This window comes from Taeniopygia guttata, chromosome 3, assembly GCF_048771995.1.
Source record: "Taeniopygia guttata chromosome 3, bTaeGut7.mat, whole genome shotgun sequence".
NCBI lineage: Eukaryota > Metazoa > Chordata > Aves > Passeriformes > Estrildidae > Taeniopygia > Taeniopygia guttata.
The window spans coordinates 111,926,465-111,947,476 of NC_133027.1; the positions used below are offsets into that span (position 1 = coordinate 111,926,465).

Below are 21,012 nucleotides of genomic sequence, written 5' to 3' on the forward strand. Positions count from 1 at the left end.
AAAGAAATTTGTATCCTGCATATACTGGCTATGGAGAAGATAAAGAGTTGATAGCAGCAGATTACAAATAAAGTGCTTTATGTTAACTGTGAAACTGTCACATTCAAGAGTCATGCCACAGGCTGGGAGGAGCTTTTTTAATTTTTGTGGCATTATTTTCGTGGTTCAAACCCATTGGCTCCAAGGCCAGCTCTGCAAAGGCAGCAGCAGTGCAGATGCTGAGCTGCATTGGCAGGAGGATATTCAGGAATGGAGACTGTGGCAGTTCTGGTTGCCTCAGAAGTGAGAATCTGCCTGTAGAAACCTGAGTCTCATTCCAGTCTCTTGTTGAATAGATGCTTGCAAACATTTCACCATTAAACTTTAGCATTTAGATTCTCACTTCATTGAGAATCTGCATTCAATGTAGAGATTAGCCACTAAAATGTTGAGATTTACTATACACTTCAGCATGGTCACTATTAACCAGATGCTACTAGTGGTTTTCTATATAACTTTCATGCAAATATACAGAAATTTTACAGACTGTAGCAGAATTTAGCCTTCAGCTCTCCTTAGTTCTTGACTTCTGCTGGTTGCTGCCCAGGAAATGTGATTTCCTTCAGCAGTGAGTGCCATCAAACCAGCTTTAGGGGCAGTTCTTACATCACACTGAGATGCTGAACAAGGGCATTATAAATCAGAGCTGGGTCAGCAGCCAGTGGTGGCACTGCAGCACAAAAAAGATTAAGGTTGTGGAGGTATTCACACAATGGACACCTCACCCAGGCTGTCCTGACATTGCCTGCTTGCCACTGAATGAGACTTTTTGTATTCTGAACATTGGGTATTGCAGTGAAATCAGATGGGCTGGGAGAGGGGGAAGAATACCCAGTTCCCTCTAGGTACTGCCTGAATCTGTTTATATTCTGCTTTGTGACAGAATTATTAAACAGCCTGCCTATTGCTTCAATGAGGGCTGGTTTTTGGTTTTGTTGTTGGTTTTTGTTTGTTTGTTTGTTGTTTTTTTGGGTTTGGTTTGTTTTGTTTTGTTTTTGTTTTTTGTTTACCTTGCAGCAGTCAAACCCTTTCAGCTGCAATTATTCTGGGCAGTTGCTCCCAGGTCACCAGAGCCCAGCCTGCATATACATTGATAAATTCCTTATCTGTAGTTATTTACACTGTTAATATATTAAACTGAGAAGCAACACACTCGAGTAAGCCATGTCTGGAATAAACTCCCACAGCATTCCAATAAGCCAACATTGACAAAAAGCCCTGACTAAAATTGTGACTGTGAGAGTCACCTGTCCCTGTTTCAAAGAATAAGGTGCCACTTTACCTGACATAACAATCACAGTAGATTTGATGCTACACCTGTGCTGGACCTCATGAATGAAATAACCAAACCAAATATATTAGTGAAGAAAAGTCTTGGATGCTGTGAGGAGTTCCTGAAGCTCAGGCTTGTCAGCTCAAATGGTTTTTAGCCTTGCTTTGCTGCAGCTGACAGGAGTTAACAGGCAGAAAGAAAAGGCACAACAATGGAGGAAGCTGAAATGAAAACTTAGAGAACTGGCATCAGATTGAAGAAGAAATGTGTAGAGACTAATCTAGTACTGCCCTTCAGTAAGTGTTGGGTTTTAGTGGGATCATTTGTGTGCCTGGAGTCAAGTTGAGGACTAAAGTATGAGCACTTTTAAGTAGAGCCCATTATTTACACACATACGAGCAAAATATTTCCTTTCCCTGATTTTTATTTTGTGTGGTGGGTTTTTTTTGTTTGTTTGTTTGTTTTCTTGATCTGAAGGTTTCTGGGAGCTGCAAGAGTCTGTTGTGGCTGCAAGTGTTGCTATTTCCTTCCCCAGGCATGGGGAGGTGGAAAGGTACTGCTTTTTCCAACAATCCTGTGGAACTCCATGTGACTGCAGGTGACAGGAGTGCGACAGGATCCTGTGGCAGTATGGAACTCTACAGTCCAAGGAAATACTTAAAAAGAAAATACCTTAATATTTAGTCTTTGGCTGCAGTCTGCTCAAAAGCTTGTTGGCATTCATAAGTACATTAGTTGTGCTGGTGAAGGACAAATAGTAGCTTTTTAAAGGGAGATCTCCCTTCAGATAATTTCATTCTGTGATGATCTGCAGTAAGAGCTTATCTTGAATACAGGAAGTTTGTCTTTATTTAAAAAAAAAAAAAAAAAGGTCTGCCAATCTCATTGCTATTGCTATTTAAAGTCTCTGAAAGGGAGAACTTTGTAACAGGTTATTTAAGAGGTATCCAGCCCTTTCCCTGGAAAAACTCCTGCACACCAGTTAGGTGATGTTTACAAGTAGGGTGTGTGAGTCAATGTTATAGGCAAAAATAAACCCACAGTGTGTATCTTTGGTAGAAGGCAAAACTTTTATTAAATGAACCAGATGTCACAAGTTAACATTTGCAGCTGTCTGAAAGGTGGGGGGGGTCGTACAGCAGTTAAAGGAGCAGTAGAGGAATATGCAAATTTGTCCCAGATACTGTGGAAAGCCAGGCAGCTCTGTCATAATAATTTCTTCCCATGTGTCTTAATCATGAAAATCAGTTGCATAGGATGTGCCCTGGAGAGCACTAATGGTTTTTGCACCAAAGGTGAGCCTACATCAGACAGAATTGCCATCAAGGTTTCAATCTGTGCCATACCAAACAGCAAAAATCTCACTACTGTATCATTCGGTCAGGAAAAAACACAGTCATTTAATAACTATGCCAGACAAGTCGACTATCAGAGGGTATGTGTCACTTAAGTGCCTTTGTCACCTGGTTTCTTCTTGCTTGTCTTCTCTATCATTGTCTCAACAATCATTGCTGTCTCTTCATACGTCTGAATTCTGTCATCTGAAAACTTCTCAATGGACTCCACCACCTCCACCTTCTCATAGCTCATAGAGCCAGGTAAGGCTGCTTCCCTGAACAAAAGGCCCTGCTTATCTTCTCGCTCATGTTCTGTCTCCCGAAGGAGTCCTGGCTCAGTTGGGCTTATCAGACCAGGGGAAGGAACTGTCTCAGGCTCAGAGATATCCGGGTACTTTGTGATTTGCTCAATTTTTCCTCTTGCTCTTTTCCCCCATTCAAGCACATCTTCTTTTCCCTCCTCTCTCTGTTTATCTGGGAGTTCAAACTCTTCTCTCCTTTCACAGATTTCCCCTTTCTCTTTTTCGGGTGGTTCGGCAGGTTCTGGCAGCTCTGGTATGGGCTCCACGTCACCACCATTCATCACCTTCCCATTGCCAGTGGAAACTGTGATCCCTGCCCTAGCAGGGATAGAGGGGGCCAAGATGCATGGCTCTTCACGGCCTTCCTCCCCTGTCACCAGCACATAACGCCCTTTGGGATGGGCATCAGACTTAGCCTCTGGTCTCTTGTGGACTCTTATTTTCTCCTTCACAATATTACACAATTTATCAAAGGCTTTACTTATCTGGGCTCCATCAGGTACATCCTCTGGGCCCATTTCTTTTTCATCAAATTCTGATCCTTCTTGCTCAGGTTCACACCTGACTGAGCCTTCATGCCTAAACTCCATCTGATCTTGGTCAAAACCTTCCAGAGTTCTTTCGTACATTCTTTCAGGCGAGTGACTGTCGGTTATGTCTTTTGACATCAGCTCCTTTTTTCTGGCAATTTTCTTTGTCAGGCCTTTTTGCCTGGGCTTTACACTGGCAATGTCTTGCATGGCCTGGGTGATATCTAAAGAAAAATCAAAACAAAGAGAACAAAAAACAGTGCAAATGTTAGAGCTGCCTCTTGCCCTCACTACTTCATGTGGAGAGCCTTTTTATCCTAGGGGGGCTAAAAGCAAGCCAGGCACCTCCACTCCTGAAAATCTAGAGTATGGACAGATGCTGAGAGTCATGTCAGGAGGGGGTAGCAGTGACTGGTGGTCACGGAGCTGAGAAGCCACCCATCTACAATGGCATCACTCAGACACTGCCATTGAGCTCTTAGAACCCCCTGATTCTGATCTCTGGGGCAATCAGTAGCCACAGATCCCACGACAGCTTAGCAGCAGCAGGAACATAGGCAAAGTACTGATTTCTGTGGCATGAGCAGCTAGAGCAGAGGAGACAGGGGCTGGTGCTGGCAATTACAAGAACATGGGGACATAAAAATATTAACATATTTTCTCCAAGGCAACTGTTTTGTCCCCTGCCACAGTACAGTAACACTCATGAAATACCATGCTAATCCTGCAGGAGAAATCAGTGGTGTGTCTAGAGAGAGGCAAATGTATAAAACACCACTTTGCATGACAGTAGTTATTTACAGCTGCTGAGGATCTGGCCTCAGGCATTATATAAATGCCTCAGGCCATTTAATATAAAACTGCTACAGTTCATACAGCAATTAGAAAAATCACAGCTGCATGCCAAAAACATCCCTCATATGTTGGTTTGTCTCTGTTCTCAAAGCAGTTTGTCATTATTAAAACTCCAGTGAGCCTTGAATTTACGTCATCCCATATGTTAGAATCTATCACATCAACTCCTTTGTTAAAGCAGTCTCGCTCGTTTAGCCCTGGCCATTTCCTTGTCAGCAAGTTTACAAGAATCTTAATTCTAACAAGCTAATATACAACTTAGAGACAGCATCATTCATAGGAAAACAGGCCTCAAAAATGGCCTATGGCACTCAGCAGTGCTTTTTGCACATGACTAAAGTGCCAACAAACTCAGAATGAGTCAATACAAAACCTGCAGCTCTTTCCACCACTTCAGGTGCCTTTTTGATTTTGCTCTTGATTGGCCTAAGTAGTAAAGTGTAGAACTTAGCAAAGAAATGCTTTTGCTTATGGTTTTGGCCTTCGACAGCTTGTCTCAAGGCCAGCTGAGGTAAGCTGAAATGGTTGCATTTAAAAACCTGTAGTCAGGCTGTCACAGCTGGCCATATTAAAGACAGATGGACAAAGAGCTTAAAAGATGATGGAGCTTCTCCTGACAGACACAGAAAGACACATCACAGGTTTACCTCTTCCCCTTGAAGCCTGAGGCTGGGCAGGTCGGTAAATCTGTGTGAAGAGTGTGACTGGGGTTCCTGCTATAGCAGAGTTTAACCTGTGGGGAATATGTGCATCCATCAGTTCTCTCCCCACAATTTCAGTGAAAGCAAGTCAAATTAAGTGCAAAATTAAGCACAAAGAAATGTACTTCTCTGTGGTGAGGAGTCAAAAAGAATGGTGGGAACCTGTTTCTTGTCTGGGGAAAATCAAGACAGCCACAGCACCTTCACAGGACTGAGGCTGGTTTCTGCCAGCAGGAGATATGGGATACTCCAGCAGGTAAAGTGCACCAGTAATTAACTACAACATGTAGCAACAGCTTTGCATTTAGCATGGCACTTTGAAAAGATGGGAAGTTTTTAGATGTGCAAACAGTCAATCTAAGCCTACCACAGGTCAGCAAGAACTGTAAATTCATTTTTACCATGCTGGCTGGCAAAATAGGAAATTTGGAGCAGCCTTCCTTGTAAAACATTTGAGGAGTCAGTAGTATTAAGGGTTAAAAATTAAAATTGAGAGGCATACCTATTGCAAAACAGTTACTGTATCTTTGGCCTCCCCAGTCTGCTCTGCTGGAATTTGAGATATTTTTACTTGTCAGAGACCCTGTGTCAATGTGATTTTCAGCATTGAGAATTACTCTGTTAAGATACTTCTAACTAGACCTCAGTGTCCAAAATATGACCCTGAAAATTAATTAAATTCCCATTCCCCACACATAGGATGGGCTATTTAGTGAGTGTTCTTCCCCTGCATCTTCTGGACAGCCTAGAGTAGTAGTTTGGGTGCTCAGGGGTCTGGCTCTGCTGCTGTGAAAGATGCTTTTCTCCACTGTGGCTGATGGTTGACATTAGAGGGAGACAGTGCTCCTCTGTAGGTTTAAGCACAACCCAAATCCCTGCCAATTTCTTGTATTTTTTCTCTTTCTCCACATGCCTGAGGAATGGCTTTGCTGTGAAGAATGCTTTGCTTTGCAGGGCATTTGCTTTGTCTGCACCCTCCATAAAATCAACCTGCTGGTAGAGTCAAGAAAGTGTCACCAACACCCAGTCTGAGGAGAGGATGTTCAGATTGCTTTTGTGTGCTCCTGACCTCTGTACACTGATGCCAGGACAGCATAAGGAAAGGAGACTGCATGGACAGGAAAGCCCAAAATGGCTCTGATCTTTTCCTTGGCAGAACTTTGACCAGATTTTGCATTTATTTAAATTTCTATCTCTAGATATCTACGAGTAAAAAGCATGAAAATACTATAGCTTTGGGTGAATCAAATGCTCTCAAACATACATTTTTCAAAGGAGATAAAAGAGTTCATGGTCTCTTTGTGAGTGCCCAGAAATCCAGCCTTACCGGCTGTCCTCATTCTCGATGATCCGCTTGTACCGCTCCAGCTCGTTCTCCAGGGACTGCTGGTAGATCACCAGCTGGCGGCAGTCAGTGGTGTACTTCTCCAAGATCCTCTCAGCCTCCTCTATCCCCTTCCTAAGGTTTTCAATCTGCTCATTGTAAAGCTGAATTTCATCGTCATAACTCTCCTGGGTGTTTTTAATTGCTTGCTCCAGCATGGTTGTCTGGTAAATAAAATCGGTGGTGAAAGAAGCAGCTTTGGAAAATTCACCACCCCAGATTTTAAGCACAATGAAAGGCAAGTCATGCTTTATTACAATGTGATGCTGCACTGCTGAAACACAGGAGCAATTTCATGACCTTTGTTCAGTTATTCAAAAAACAGAAACTTATCAGAGTGGGCAGTGCAAGAACAGTAAAAGTTCTTAACTGGGAAGATGAGCTCAAGAAATACCCACTCCTCCTTCTCTGTGGTCTGCAGACAGGGCAAATAAGACCAAAAATCACATTTTAAACAAAGAACTCTCCTTTTGAATTCAATTCCTCAGCCTTTTTCTTCAGCGATAAAACCAATGAGCATATCAACCAGGAGGTGGCAAAAGTCACCTTCCAAAAATAAAGGTTGAGTTTCAGGTGGGATAATTCACCCTGTAAATCTGCTCTCACTTTCTTCTGCTATTTTTAGCTATTTATTATAGTTATTTTGTCACATTTTTTCCCCTACTTTTCAAAGAGATGAACTCATAAAAAGTTAATGGGGCAATCAGTGACTAATGAATTCTTAAATAACTGATTTATTTCTATATGCTTCAGGCAATATTAAAAAAGGACTTTTGAGTGCCTAAATATAGAATTGATGTCCCATGTCATTAGTTTGGTTATGTTGTAGTGTACGAGTAGACTGAGTCTGTTTTTTGTTCAGTGCTCATGGGGTGGGATCCATGACCTCTCAGGCACATGGCTGTCAGGTCCAGAAACAGGAAAGCAAAGAAACTTGATGACACCTCAGTCATCAGATCCAGCCTTCACCATCACAAGCAACTGTGTTACTGACTTTTCCACTCATAAAACTATTTCACTCTTCTAATCTCAAAGCACAAGAATAAATGAATGAATAGTTTATTTCTAAAGGGGATGGGAAGGTTTGATTTTGAAAGCAGCACGATTAATTCCCCAAAGACTGCCTCTCTCCATCTGCCAGCAGAAGGTTGATTTCCTCCCCTTTTTCTCTATATTGATTCACTATTTCATCCCCGTATTAATTCCTGTCCATCCCGAAGCACGTGTCCTTTCCACCAGATCATCAGACATGAGAAAGAGACCAAGGAAAATACACTGTCCTGACCCTAATGAAAAGAGTTATGCTTGGGAAGGTATGAGCTGCTGCTGTGGCTCTCCAAAGGAGTCCAAAATCCCACCAAAAGATGTTTTTGTCAATATTTCATTCCTCTCACCTGGATGGACAGCTCGAGGCACAAAGGATGCTGTGCTTGGGGTCATTCTCCACACCACTGGCTAAAAAATATTCAACTGCATGGAGGTAGGGTGAAATTCTATTTCACTCTATAGCCTTCAGCTGCTCCTGCACCTCCTGCCACCCTTGGCCCTGCACTGCACTCAGGTTTAAAGGAACTGGCTGGAGACAGAAGGTTGATTTAGGGCAGGTTTGGCTGGGAGATGGGCAAGGACAACTAGTCAAATTCATGGCCAGATATTTTCTGCAAATTAGGGCTTGATAAAAAGTGTATGGTTTGTCCTGCTGGTAGTGTCCAAGCACAGGAGAGATGCTGGCTTAGTGCTTAGTAGTGACATGGATGAAGGCAGAAAGCCAAATGTAGCTCAACAGCCCTCTCAGTTTTTCTCCCCAAACCTGACCAGTTCTTCCCACAGCAAGCTCAGCACTGGATGTGGCAGTGATAGAAAGGATTGGACAGAGCCCTGAGGGCTCCCCATCAGTTTTCACGGAGCAAATTTCCAGCCAGAGCTCAGCAAGTAAGAAAGTCATAGAAGCCCTGTGATACTTTTCCATTCACAATGTCCTGCTGATTCTGTCCTGCAGGAATCCAGTTGCACAGTGGAAATCTTCCCTCATCAGCCACTCTGATAAGCAAAACCAGCTTCATTGCACCTACAATACCTACAGCCCACCCTGCCATCTCAACCTGACAAATTGTTCCATTGAGAGAATGGGAATTAAATAGCTGAAGAAAAAGATGGAAATCTAAAAGGGAAACACCTCCAAGTCCACCAAGTTAGCATGACCATGTTAAAGCCATGTTAGAGGTTTTACCAAGTGACCATAAAAAAGCAGTTCATGAGCAACATGGTTGTGTTTATGGCTAGTGATTCCAATACCTCTGTCTGCAGCTTGTATTTCTGTGCCTGTAGCTGGCAGAAGATGCTCTTGTATTCCTCCAGCTGGCTCTGCAGAACTGGGATCCTCCTCTCTGCTATCACTTTTTCCTGGTTGGAAGAAAACAATGTGTGTACAGGAAATTATGTTTTACTCCTAGAAAGAGCCAAAAGAAACTGCACTACTGGAAATAAACTGTAAAGACAAATAGAAAATGGCAAAAGACAGATAAAAGATGAGTATTGAACCTCAAGCCAAATTCTGTTGAATGGTGGCACGGCTTTAAGAATAAAGATATCAGATGGCAGGTCTGTAACAGTACAGCTTAGACCATGTAAACCTGTTCACATCTTCTTCCAAATAATGAACATTCCTGCCGTAGCCACTCATATTGGTGGAAATCACCAAGTTTTCATCTAGTCTGTATCAATTAATTTCATTTAAATTTTCACCACATTTCACCCCTTCAGGGTAAGATTTCTTTTGTCTTCAAATATTCATATATCCTGCCAGCTCCTCTTCAGAGAAGAAACACAACGACTTCAAATACCTTTGGATCACACATTTTTGGGACTAATATATGTGCTGGAGTGCACCTGACAAAGCTAATATCTCTTTCCTCATTGATAGAATTTTTCAAAGCTACAGTAATATTTTTCTCTCATATTCATTATTCAGTACTTACACATTGTTTTGACAATTTTCACCTAACCTTGGAGCAGAAGTGAAAGGATCTGGGACACTTTAGTTGTAAACATTATCTCTCTTTCTTACTTAGAGGTGCTGCACTTCCCAACAGCAACACTTGCCTCACATATGCCAGTGGTTATTGGGGACACACGAGGAGTTGTCTGGATGATCTGCTGCAGGACATTGACATAGGTCTGGATTTCCATGAGGTTCTGTGATAAGGTAAAAACATATTCATTAGAAAATGCCATAGCAAAGTAGACATTTCCATGTACTCCTGGGGCTTATTTCCAGATATGTAATGCTTTTAGCCCGTGAAAGTCTAATTCATGTTCAGGCTTGGGTTTGGAATACGATTTTATAACTGCTTTTCAGTGCAGTTTCTTCATACTGAGGTATATCACAGACTTTTGGCTAAGGACTATACAGTTCATAGTCTTAACTGAAGATTCCATGATTTCCAATTTCATAGGAGATTTTCAAAATAAGAATCACAAATACCTTTGCATGTGGCCCCAAAAAAACGAGTCACTTTTTTCAAAAGCAGCAAAGATTGGACAGTGGCCTGATCCCAAGACCCACAGTTCTCCCAGGAAGAAAACAAGTGTTAAAGTCAGCTGCAGGGGAATCATACATCCACAAGCATATGTCAGCTGATTAATTTGAGTGCCCTCTCCCAAAAAATTGGATGAAAGCAACAGCTTCCTTGGCATGAAATACAAGACAACTTGATCAGCATTTTGGGTTTAACCATGACACTAGGTTGACAAATTCAAGACTCTGCTACAGCTGTAGTGACTGGACCCTGAGAAGTGTGTTTGGGGCTGGAAACCATTGAGCTGTTGTGCCCACTGAAAATAAATAATGTTATATGCACCCAACAAAACACAAATGAAATTTGCTTTAATTTGTCACTGTTTGATCACGGAGAAGGGCAAAGTTCCACATCTATCTCTGCATGGAAAGCAGCAATTTCAGCCAGTTACCTTCTTGTATCTGTCCTTTGTAGCATTGATGTCATCCTGCAGGAACTGGGACTCAATCTGCAGCTCCAGGTTGCACAGCAAGGCTTCATCAGCTTCCTGCAATGCAGAGACAGGGTGGGATGACATGGTGGGACGTGTGGCTGGAGTGCCAAACCCACAGCATCCCACAGGCACTGCATGAGGCACTGTGCACCTGGAACAGCCTGCCTGGAGTGTAAGAGATGACTGGAACATACAGCAGCATCATGAAACCAGCAAACAGGAGCCACGTCCTTCACCGTGCCCTGCACAAATGTAGTTTACAAGAGTTTGGCACTGTCAAAATAACGCTGGAAGCCGAGTAGCAGACATTTGAAATATGAGATTTTGATGTTAAAGTCTTGAAATGGTGGATGAGTCTTAAACAAATGACATCAGCAGACTACAGCACTGATTTCTCTAATGTCAAGACAAGATCTGAGGTATCCTGATGCCATTTTAAGATCCCTAGTAAAGAAGTCCTTCTAAAAACCCAGGATGGTTCACAGCATTTACACTCTCCTTGGTATGTTCTCAAATGCCACAAATGTTTGTCAGTTTGGAGCCATTTCTGGAAATAAAAATGACAGTTGACCAAGTTTAGAAAAAATCACCTTTCTGCACAAGTTGATAATACTTTGGGTTGTGCAAAGACAAAAGTTCCTAACATCCAATTAGTTCAAAGAACAAACTATATGACTAGCAACCATGATCTCAGAGTACACAGGTATGAGTGGAACTGGTTTTTAAATCTAATGAAATCTCCATTTCTGTTTGAAGGCTTAATTTAGATTTTTAATATGTTACATTATTTAACAAAAACCATGGAATTCAGGGTAATTTCCATGGAACCTGGCCATATATTTTACAAATATGTGAGAGCAGTGATATGTTTTATTTTTCTATTTAATGCATTATTTCTTTTTTAGGTTTGGCATTAACTATGAGTGTAAAATATAACTTTTGAGGAAGCATCTTAAAAAACTTTAACTGAATCTTCCTTGCAAATCTACAAAACTTGCCAGTTCCTCCACCAGTTTGCAATTTGCCTCAAGGAATTCCTGCTTTCTGCATTTAACTCAAAGAATAAAAAAAAGAAGTATTTGAAGGAATCTCTTTCCAATTATCCATGTGCCATGACCAGCTGTAAAAATACCTCTGTGAGTGGATCACGGGTTGCAAACCAACCCCGGAGATCTGTGGGTGCAGCACATGACTGGTAGAAGAGGATTTTTGCCTTTTGCGTGCATACAGCACGCGCTGTTCCAAAAATGTGTAGATGTTGGCTGTCTCATTGTGCTGCTAAGCCTCCCAGGCACAAAACTCTCCAGCAGGCTCTGCTTTGTGAGCCAGGGGCTGATTCAGACACATCCAGCCCAGCACATTCAGAGCCAGAAATCAGGAATGCCCGCGCTGCTTTTCTGCACTCCTCTCCCGTCCTATTGAGGGGAAGATCAACAGGACAATGACCACGTTGGGAGGTTTGGGAGGGAGCCAAAAAAACCCCCAGGCCCTGAGATAATTCCTATAAGCAAATATTTCTGCGTGCAATAAACAAAAGCAGTTTTTGGCTTTCCAAATGTTCCCTCAAAGGGGAAAAATAATTCAGCTTTTATTCCATGCTTTCAAAGCGACCAGCTTCCTCAGTGGAGTTGTGTATCAGCACAGTACAGTGTCTACACATTTTCTTTTGAACTTTGCAGTATTTGCTAATCACTCAACTTCTGAAAAGCCATTCTGCTTTATGTTACAATTCCAGAACACGGGTCCATGTGTTGAAGCAATATTTTCATTACTGTGGAAGAGAAATTTAGATCTCTCCAGAACCAGTGTTTTCCCAGCTGTCAGATAAAGGAGTTTGCACCTGGACATGCAGGTTTTCAGGCCACACCTTGGGCCCTGCACAGAAAACCAGCTGTATTCTCTCCTGCACTTGGTGCTCCCAGTGCAAGGAGCTGTTGCAACAGGGATGTCCAGGGACATCCTGGGATAAAAAACACCCTTGTGCCTCAAGATTTTGTGAGCTGTGCCTAGGGTTGGTGAATCAATTCACTTTTCTTTAGCTGCAAATTCGTTGAGAGGTACTGCGAAGACAGACTTACCAGCTCCAACAACCCCTTACAAAAGAGTTAACTTCCCTAATTTTTGTAAGGGTTTGCAGGATGTTCAAGAGCAGAGTGTTCTGGAAAACAACTGATGCAGGATGTCAAGAGCTCACTGGAGATAGAAATGCTAAAATGCACTTTCTGTCTTTTCTTAATATAAAACATGCCTGTCATTTATATGACAATGCTCCAGCAGATTTGGTCCAGCCATTTTAGCAAGGAGATAAAAAATTAATCTCTTCTTAATCCATCTTCAATTGTTTTCCAATACAGAAGATGAATGATAGCATGTGCAAAGGAGAACTGAGGAAAGATAAAATCCTATGTTCTTCATCCAGATGAAGGCTAGCAGCAAGAGAGGATGAATCAGGATTTTTCAGTTTCACAGACCTGGTTTGGAAACTTCCAAAATACTTCAGCCAACTTTTATCTTTCTCTGAGCTTTATATTATATTAAATTGTTGTTGTTTTTATTATTGCTTGGTATTAGTTTAAGAATGTGTATCTTGATATAAAAGGAACAAACAAGGGGGAGCTGTGGCTTCTCTTCTATTTGGAAACCTAATGGGAAGCTGAGGGTCTGTCCTGGGAAGGGCTGACCATATCCTGCAAGGGACTAAGGAGCTTTGAGACACTCCAGGCTTCAAAACATGGACTTAATCAGCAATTTTTTATGACATAATTATCACTATTGACCCTATTTTAATACAGTAGCTGTGTTTAAAAAGCACGGGGAAAACGTATGCACATGCCAAGGCTCAGACACTTGGACAGGGAGGGGGATGATGGAGAAGGGCATAATGACAACAAATGCCTTGCTCTGACATTTTATCTTCCCACTGCTTGCTGTAGTAAATGAAACCAAAAGAAAAAATCTGTACACCTTTTCCCTGGCATTTTCCCAGACTTACTTTGTTAAGGCGCTCCAGGGTTTCTTTTAGCTTCTGCTGATATTCACGTTCATTTCTATACCTGCAAGTAGAGAAGAGGAGAAAAAGTTCAGTAGTTCATCCCTCTGCAAACTGCATTTTTATCTGCACTGTCATGCACAAGATATGCTTCATGCTAAAGGAGAATATGAATCTTGAAAGGGCCCAAAAGATTTACTCATGGATTATCATTAATTATTTTTTGGTCGCAGATGCTGAGAGTAATTTCAGAATTGCCTCTTCAGCTTATGTAACAGAATACAATGAAATGCCATATATTTGCTATCACTTTTTTACAGAATGCCCAAGAATAGATTATCTACAATAAAAGCATATTCCATTGTTATTGGACTACAGTGACAGCTATTCAGCAGTGATTATTCTGTGAGGATTTGCTACAATGGCACATGAACATTTAATTACATTGTTCTTGGTTTTCTGCTATACCTGCTGTTGTTCAATAAACATTTTAATGACAGACACATTAAACACAAAGATTGCAATTTTACATATTGACTGTGTAGGAAAGACATTGGATTAGGATGCTGAGATGGATTAAGCTTTGTGTCCCCTTTAATGGTAATTTGTATATTAGCTTGGTCAGAACAAGTGATCCTTAGTAAGAACTGTATTTAACCAACAATTTTTATGCTTTTATAAAACATCTACACGTGCATGAAGTGCATTTTCCTGATGCCAAGATGGATGTATAATGTGTTTATATCTGGTTTGGAGGAAACAGTATATATTCTTTAAGCATCAGGGCTCCACAGTTGCATGTAAATAGAATTATCTTCTAGAAAATCCTTTTAGCCACAGAGCACAAAATTTAATTGTTGATTATTGTAATTTATTCCCTTCCTTAAGGAAACCTTGTATGAAATGTTTAACAGTAGATTTGGCTCAATAAGACTCTATTAAAAAATAAACAAAGAAACAAACAAAAAAGCCCCTGAAAAACCACCAGCCAGAAGAAACTTTGGCAATGAGACTTTGCCATCAGTACTGAACAAGTGACTTATCAAACTCCAACAGCAGCAGAAATACAGTCTAAACCCTTCAAGTTTAACACTTTACTTTCCTTAACATAATAGATGTAGACAAATATAAAAAAGCTATCATTATCTTGCTTTCTACAAGAAACACTCTGGTGGGTGACAAGTCAGCTCTGGTGAAAAGGATCCTTCATTTGCAATAAAGGCAATGGACACCAATACAAGCCAAAATTCAGAACTGAACATGAGTCCCTGTCTGTCTCCTAAAATCATTGATCCAGTCCAGATGTGCTGTTGATATCAAAGGGATTTGCTCCAGTCAACAGGGAACTGGATAGTTCCTGGGCTGAACACATCAAGGATCAAGTTATAATGATCCTGTCAACCTCAGTTCTTCCTTTTCACCTCCTGAAGGATGAACAACCAACGTTATAATCAACTTTTTCAACACATACTGGAAAGCTGAGTGGATGATGTCACTCACAAACTGACCAGGACCACAAAGGAAGAACTTGGTAGAACAAGGAAATGAATTTAACATGGTGCTCTGGTTTAACAAATTTTTCTGAAATGCCATAATATTATCAGTGTTGGTCAATGGTCCATTTTCAATTCTTACACAAACATCAAAGAACCAGGTGAAAATGATGAGGTTTTATTTAATTATTACTCCAACAAATTGCTGATTAGACTAAAACAATATCCTTTTTTGCCAATTAGTACTAACACCACTTTCACTTCCAAGGCTAGAATATTTTTCAGCTTCAGAAGTGAGACTGCCTTTGTTTCAGGTGTTTACCTAGTAGCTCAACTCCAGCCAGTTTTTTATCTATTTAAAATATTTTTTGTATATGCACTTGACAGTAAACACTTTCCTAACTTTGATACTTTCTGACAGCTGAGCAAGAATGAAGCAAATTGTGGCATCTTGTGAAAATCAAATATACAATTGCAATAAAAGGCTGGTTTTCCACTCACAGCAATATACAAGCATTTGATAAATTCAGTGTCTAAACCTCAGCCCTAATGTAATTCAGATCTCCCTCATTGTTAGATCCTGACTCAAAAGATTTTTCACTTACTAAAATATTCAGCTACATTTTCCTTCATTCTCAAATAACCTAAATATGTGCTGTGCCACAGAGCCATAAATCCACCTGGCAGCTTGAGAGAATTAGTATTGCATGATTGTCCTTTGAAGGAGAATTTCTTTCAAGTGATGTTCAATTTTTTTCCACAAGACCAGTGCAAAAGTGCTATGGACCTCTTTGAAATGCTTCAGAGACCTCAGGATGCCTCTGTGCCTGCTGAAATGTATCTGTAAGCGCAATGGCTGACAAGTCACAACACTGTTATGCTTCAAAGTTGATTTTGGTGTTTAGTAATTAGCTAGTCATTTCCAAAAATTTTTTTATTAGATGGTTGCTGATCAGACATTCCTGGAGATTAAGAGCCATGAAGTTAATTTGCTTCATTTTAAAAACAAAACAAAACAAAACAAAACAAAACAAAACAAAACAAAACAAAACAAAAAAAACCAAAACAAAAAAAACCAAAACCAAAAAAACCAAAAAAACAAACCATGAACCTTCTCACCTAGTCAGGTAGCTTTGTGTCAGCTACAAATGTTTTTGGACTGTTGAAAGAAAAGGGATGTTCACTGGGCTTTGTTTTGCATAGGGGAATAGAATGCAGGGGAGGGAGCTGCCAGACTCAAAGAAAGCAGATCAGAGGATTAAATATTTCAATCACCTCTTTTTTTTTCGGACCCTGCCCCTGCTGCAGTGCAAGGACTCGCTCCTCTCCAAAGAGGAAACAGCAGCAATCTACCCCAGGAGTGTACAATGGCCAGATACTCAATTTGGTGTCAAACCTGAGCCTTTCATCTGAAGAAAAATGAATCTTACTGAGCTCCTGCACATCTTGGCTACTACCTTTGTCATTTTCTCTTTCCCTGGTGCACTTCACCAACCTTCTCTCAGCAGACAGCAATCTGGGTGCCAAGGACAGCACAGACTAAGAAAGAGAGGTCCTGCAAGGATGATGGACAGCCCAGTAATAGTTGTCATCCAGGGTCATACCCTGAATGCTCAGCTGAGCCCAAGAGGCTTGTGCTGTGCTGATTTATGAACAGATTCTACCTGTGTTATCAAGAAGCCGCTGCTGAGCAGCTGACAGGCACAAGGCAAAATTCTGGCAGATTGTGGAGAGTGTGGAGGGCAGGAAAATGCTCCTCATCTCAGCTGCAGCAGGTTAAAGTCTTTCCTATCACTAGAGAAGCAGCAGCAGTGCCAAGAAAATCCCCACAGACAGGGCTGGAAGGCAGCTTTGCCTTCTAGGGGAGTCTCCATATCCTAGCCATTGTATTTTACCACTTCTTTTCATTTTCTCACACGTGTTGGGTCTCCACTGCGGCCCCAAAGGGTGTTAGCTCATCAGAGTATCACCACACAGCACATCTTGGAGAACACTGTGCCAATTACTGTGTCCAGGGAATCATATTGCATGTTCAAAATTCACTGTATTAGCAGTGCACAAATTTTTAAATTAAACAATTGATTAACAAGACTTTTAATTTCTGAAGTCCATTAATCCTGTTTGGTCAAGGCCACTAAAATCTGGATTCCAGCATTTTTCTCAATATCATGATAAGAGAAATACCATCCTATCCCACAGACAGATGCAATGTTGCTATAACAGTGGTGGTCAGCATAAAGGCAGCATAATTAGTCTTTTTATGAGATGCATCCAGACTATTCCCAGCATTTTATTTTTTTTTTTCAACTTCAATAGAAAGAATTCTCCCCTCGTACAAAGTCTTGTTAATGAGGAAAGCTATGAATGTGGCCATAGAGGATTTAAAAATAGATTTTAATCTAAGTTCCACTTTTTAATGTTTCATGAACATTTAATTACACAGACACAGTAGTTTTAGGCCCTACTCTGTCTAAATGCAACTTTAAAAGGTCTATTTATATAAAGTAGCTTAAAAGGTTTACTTAGATATAAATATTTCCCCATTAGTGAAGGTGAATGAAAGAATGGGTTGTCAGAGTCAAAATTCTTTGACTTAGTGAAGGACACAGACATTTGTCAATTAATTCATTCAGAATGCTCCCCTCTGAGTGATTTTTTTAATCCTAGTGCACCAAAAGATTTACAGTTCAAGATGCAGCAAGAAACCTGTAGTGCCTGTTGCCAGTGGAATTCAGACTCAGGGAGGAGAGCAGAGCAGGTCTTCAGCACAGAAATGTTTCTGGTTTCAGCAGCCCCTAATAGGGCACAGAAGATTATTCCTCCCATATCATATTTTGTTTAGGGAGCTTTGTTTATAACTTTCAGGGACTGAAATCAGAGCCATCAGATGGCAGAGACCATGTTACCAGACCAGAGGCATCGTTTTAAAACCTGCAACTCAAAACCATCCCAGATTTTTCAGACAGTGAAGACATTTTCATGTTTGTCTTCTGGACAAATTCAGCAGCTACCAATGGAAAAAAAAACCAAAAAAACAAACAAACAAAAAAAAACCACCCCAAAAACAAAACCAAAACAAAAACAAAAGCACCAAAACGCACTTGTTGCTGTAAATCAATTGGTGCTATCTGGTTAAAAAGCAGCCACTGTCCTTCCTTTGTCATGGCCCAGCGTATTTTTAATTTTTAAATTGCAATTTTTGGCTTTGATTTAGTCAAAGTTTCCTTCTTATTTTTGTTTACAGCTGCTGAGTGGCATCCCAGGATTGTACAACGAAGTACCACCCCTTTTTTTCTAGGAAACCACTAACTACCCCTTTAGCAGGTCCTAAATCTTACTTTCTGAAAGCACCCATCCTTTTTCTAGGTGTTGTCTCCTCCTCTGGATTTTCAATGCCCTGTATTATTCCCTGCCTATTTCCAGTTTGCTTAAAGCAGCTCTAACAAAAGCAAATTACCTTGTGTCACATTACTTACCCTGTACTATTCACGCAGATTTTTAACTAACATGCAGTTAGAAAATTAAGTACTGATTGTAGTCAAATACTCATGGGCACTGTGCAATAAAAACACATGAGCAAGTACCAGCTAAATTACAGCATTGACTCTTAGCTGAATTTCCTCATAAATATTGGAATACAATTCTGCCTAATCAGGTACTTATTACCCACTGGCACTGAGTCAGGACACTGTGGACATCTGACCACTGGCAGCAATCAGTGCCTCAGTGCCTGATAGACATTTTGGGAGTAAAAAATCCCTGACCAACAAGTAACAGGGGGATTCAACTCTTTTGTCCTATGAGCAATGCTCACCAACTCTTGTGTAATTAAGCCATGTGGCCAAAATTCCCTGTTGCTGGAGGGAAGTCACTCATCTCCACCAGCGTGTGAGGCTCCTGCTCTTTGATTTATGGTCACACAGAGGTTAAAGAGGTGAAATTAGGGGAAACCTATTCTTATTGTTTTACTGGCATGATATGGAAATACAAGATGCAAGTCAGAAGAGGAGGGCAAATTTTACACACCAGGAAAAATATGTATCTCCTTTCTTTTCATGTCACATCACAGATGTGGTTGGCACAGACTGGCCCGGGTGCTTCATAGTGGCTGTAAATAAGAGTTTCTCAGAGACATCCTGCACATTACAGGAGATGTTTGGTATTGTGTAACTCTGGGCTGCTCAGACACAGAACACCAGGTGCTTTGAGACACCTGGTAGTCAAATAGTGTCGCTATAGGACACGAGAATGCACAACGCGAGCCACTTGCTACTTTGCAAGGTAAAAGAGAAAGTTTCTGACTCTAACTTTTATACTTTTCCAAAGGTGACAGTAGATTGGAGAGTGAATGGGCCACCTCTCCAAAGACATTGGATAAAGCACTAGTACATCAAGTCTCTCTACCCCCACGAAGGAATGCAAAACAACACGTTATTTACAGAAACTGTGTGGGAAAGTTTCCCAATAGAATATAAACTCAGAAGGCTTTAGAAAACTCAAGAATCAGGGCAACATCATAGGGTTATTTCCTCTTTGCAGCTCAGAGCTCAGTTCTCCTAAGCTGAATGAACAACAGCAGCCAGGGCTGCTGCTATGGAACAGAGAGGGCATTTTGCCATCTAGGAGCAGTGACACCATAAAAGGCAGAGCTGCATCTCCCTAAGTCCTGATACCTTCCTTGTCACCATGAGCTTAGATGCCGTCCCTCTTGACAAGTCTGACACACACGGAGAGGCATCAGCTGGTGACACCAAACCCATCCTTACCACAAAGATTAACTATGGCAATGCCACCACCCATCTTCCATGGCCTACAAGCCTTACTTGTTGCGGTACTCATCGAGCATGCGCTGGGCATCCTTCTCCTCCCGCTCCAGCTTGGCTCTGTCCGAAGCCAGCTCCCGCATCCGCTGCCGGTTGAACTCGATCTGCCCAGCGAAGGCCTCGTCCAAGCCCACCAGCTCATCCATGCGCTGGAAGGTCTCCAGCTGCTTGCGCAGGATGGCGTTGCGCTGCTCCAGCACGCGCGCCCGGTTGATGTAGCTGGCGAAGCGCTCGTTGAGCTCCTGCAGGTTCTCCAAGCCCCGGGCTTGGGCCAAGCTGTCGAATTCCGGGGAGCCTCGCAGCTCATCGTAGGCGTCCGACCGCTCGTACTTCTCCTTGCGCACCTCGCGCAGGAAGCTGCTCCTGTACATGGCTTCAGAGGGGCTGTGCAGTGCCGGGGTCCCCTCTTGTGTGCCTGCCTGTCTCTCCAGTTTGGATCTGAATTATGTCTGGGGGGCTTGGGGAAGAAGAACTGAACATAATCACCGCCCCCCCAGACGATTAGGACTTGTCTCCAGGGTGGTTTGTGGCACTAAAGGCATCATCTGTGGCAGTGAACTAAATAAATGCCAATGGCCCCGCCTTGGAGCTGCCCATCCAGGCGTCAGCAGTTCGGAGGAGCGGCAGGCACAGAAGGGCCAGGGGCTTTTCTTTTCGAGCACTGCAATTGTGTACAGCCAGGATAAAAGAGAGAACGTCCAGCTTTCACCCGGTGGATTAAAGCATTATCCATGGAAAACAAAACAACTGCTTTGCAGTTTTGGAGGCTGAGCTCAAAGCCTTTCATGGCTGTGCTGGGGGGAGAGCTTTGTCCCATGGGGGTGTCCCCAGGGCTGTGCACAGAGGCCTTCTGCTGAGACAGGATTTTGGTGTGAGTGGATGGCATCCCTTGATTTTTTGTTATTTGACAGTTTTGCGATCATTTAAAATGATGGGATAGTATATAAAAATTAATATGACTCCAGCTCCATGGCCAAGATTTGGGCATTTGGTTCTCACTTCAGACTTCATGTCAGCCTTTTCTGCAGGTTGATTCTACCTGGCATGAGAAGCACCCAAGGAGCACTGGTACTAAAACCCCTCGCTTAACAAAATCTCTTTGGGAAGCTTCTTACTTTGGGGATAGTCAAAAGCCATGTCACCTCATGACTTGGTGGACTTGCCACCATTCTTCCTTTACTTCCACTGTAATGGAGTCTTGTGTGCTGCCATTCCCTAAGAGGCTTTAATTTCCCCTCATTGCATCTCCTCTAGTATTTTTCCTGTCTTTGATTT

General features: G+C 41.8%; 1 protein-coding gene across 1 annotated transcript; it reads right to left on the bottom strand.

Moving 5' to 3' along the window:
- Nucleotides 1-2,626: 2,626 nt before the first annotated feature.
- On the bottom strand, nucleotides 2,627-20,334 carry BFSP1 (beaded filament structural protein 1). The gene is made up of 8 exons (XM_002199887.5): nucleotides 19,738-20,334; nucleotides 13,425-13,485; nucleotides 10,391-10,486; nucleotides 9,524-9,616; nucleotides 8,717-8,824; nucleotides 6,365-6,585; nucleotides 4,984-5,069; nucleotides 2,627-3,705 (listed from the first exon to the last, which is right to left on the bottom strand). The coding sequence occupies exons 1-8, from the start codon at nucleotides 20,106-20,108 to the stop codon at nucleotides 2,759-2,761; spliced, it is 1,983 nt and encodes a 660-aa protein (XP_002199923.5). The 5' UTR covers nucleotides 20,109-20,334; the 3' UTR covers nucleotides 2,627-2,758.
- Nucleotides 20,335-21,012: the final 678 nt, after the last annotated feature.

Bases quoted from the DNA above. Each gene is read 5' to 3' on its own strand.
- BFSP1 (XM_002199887.5), bottom strand. From the start codon at position 20,108: ATGTACAGGAGCAGCTTCCTGCGCGAGGTGCGCAAGGAGAAGTACGAG. The intron at 9,617-10,390 runs GTAACTGGCTGA...ACCTTATCACAG, and splicing joins CAAAGGACAGATACAAGAAG to AACCTCATGGAAATCCAGAC. The intron at 6,586-8,716 runs GTATTGGAATCA...TTTATTTACCAG, and splicing joins AATACAAGCTGCAGACAGAG to ACAACCATGCTGGAGCAAGC.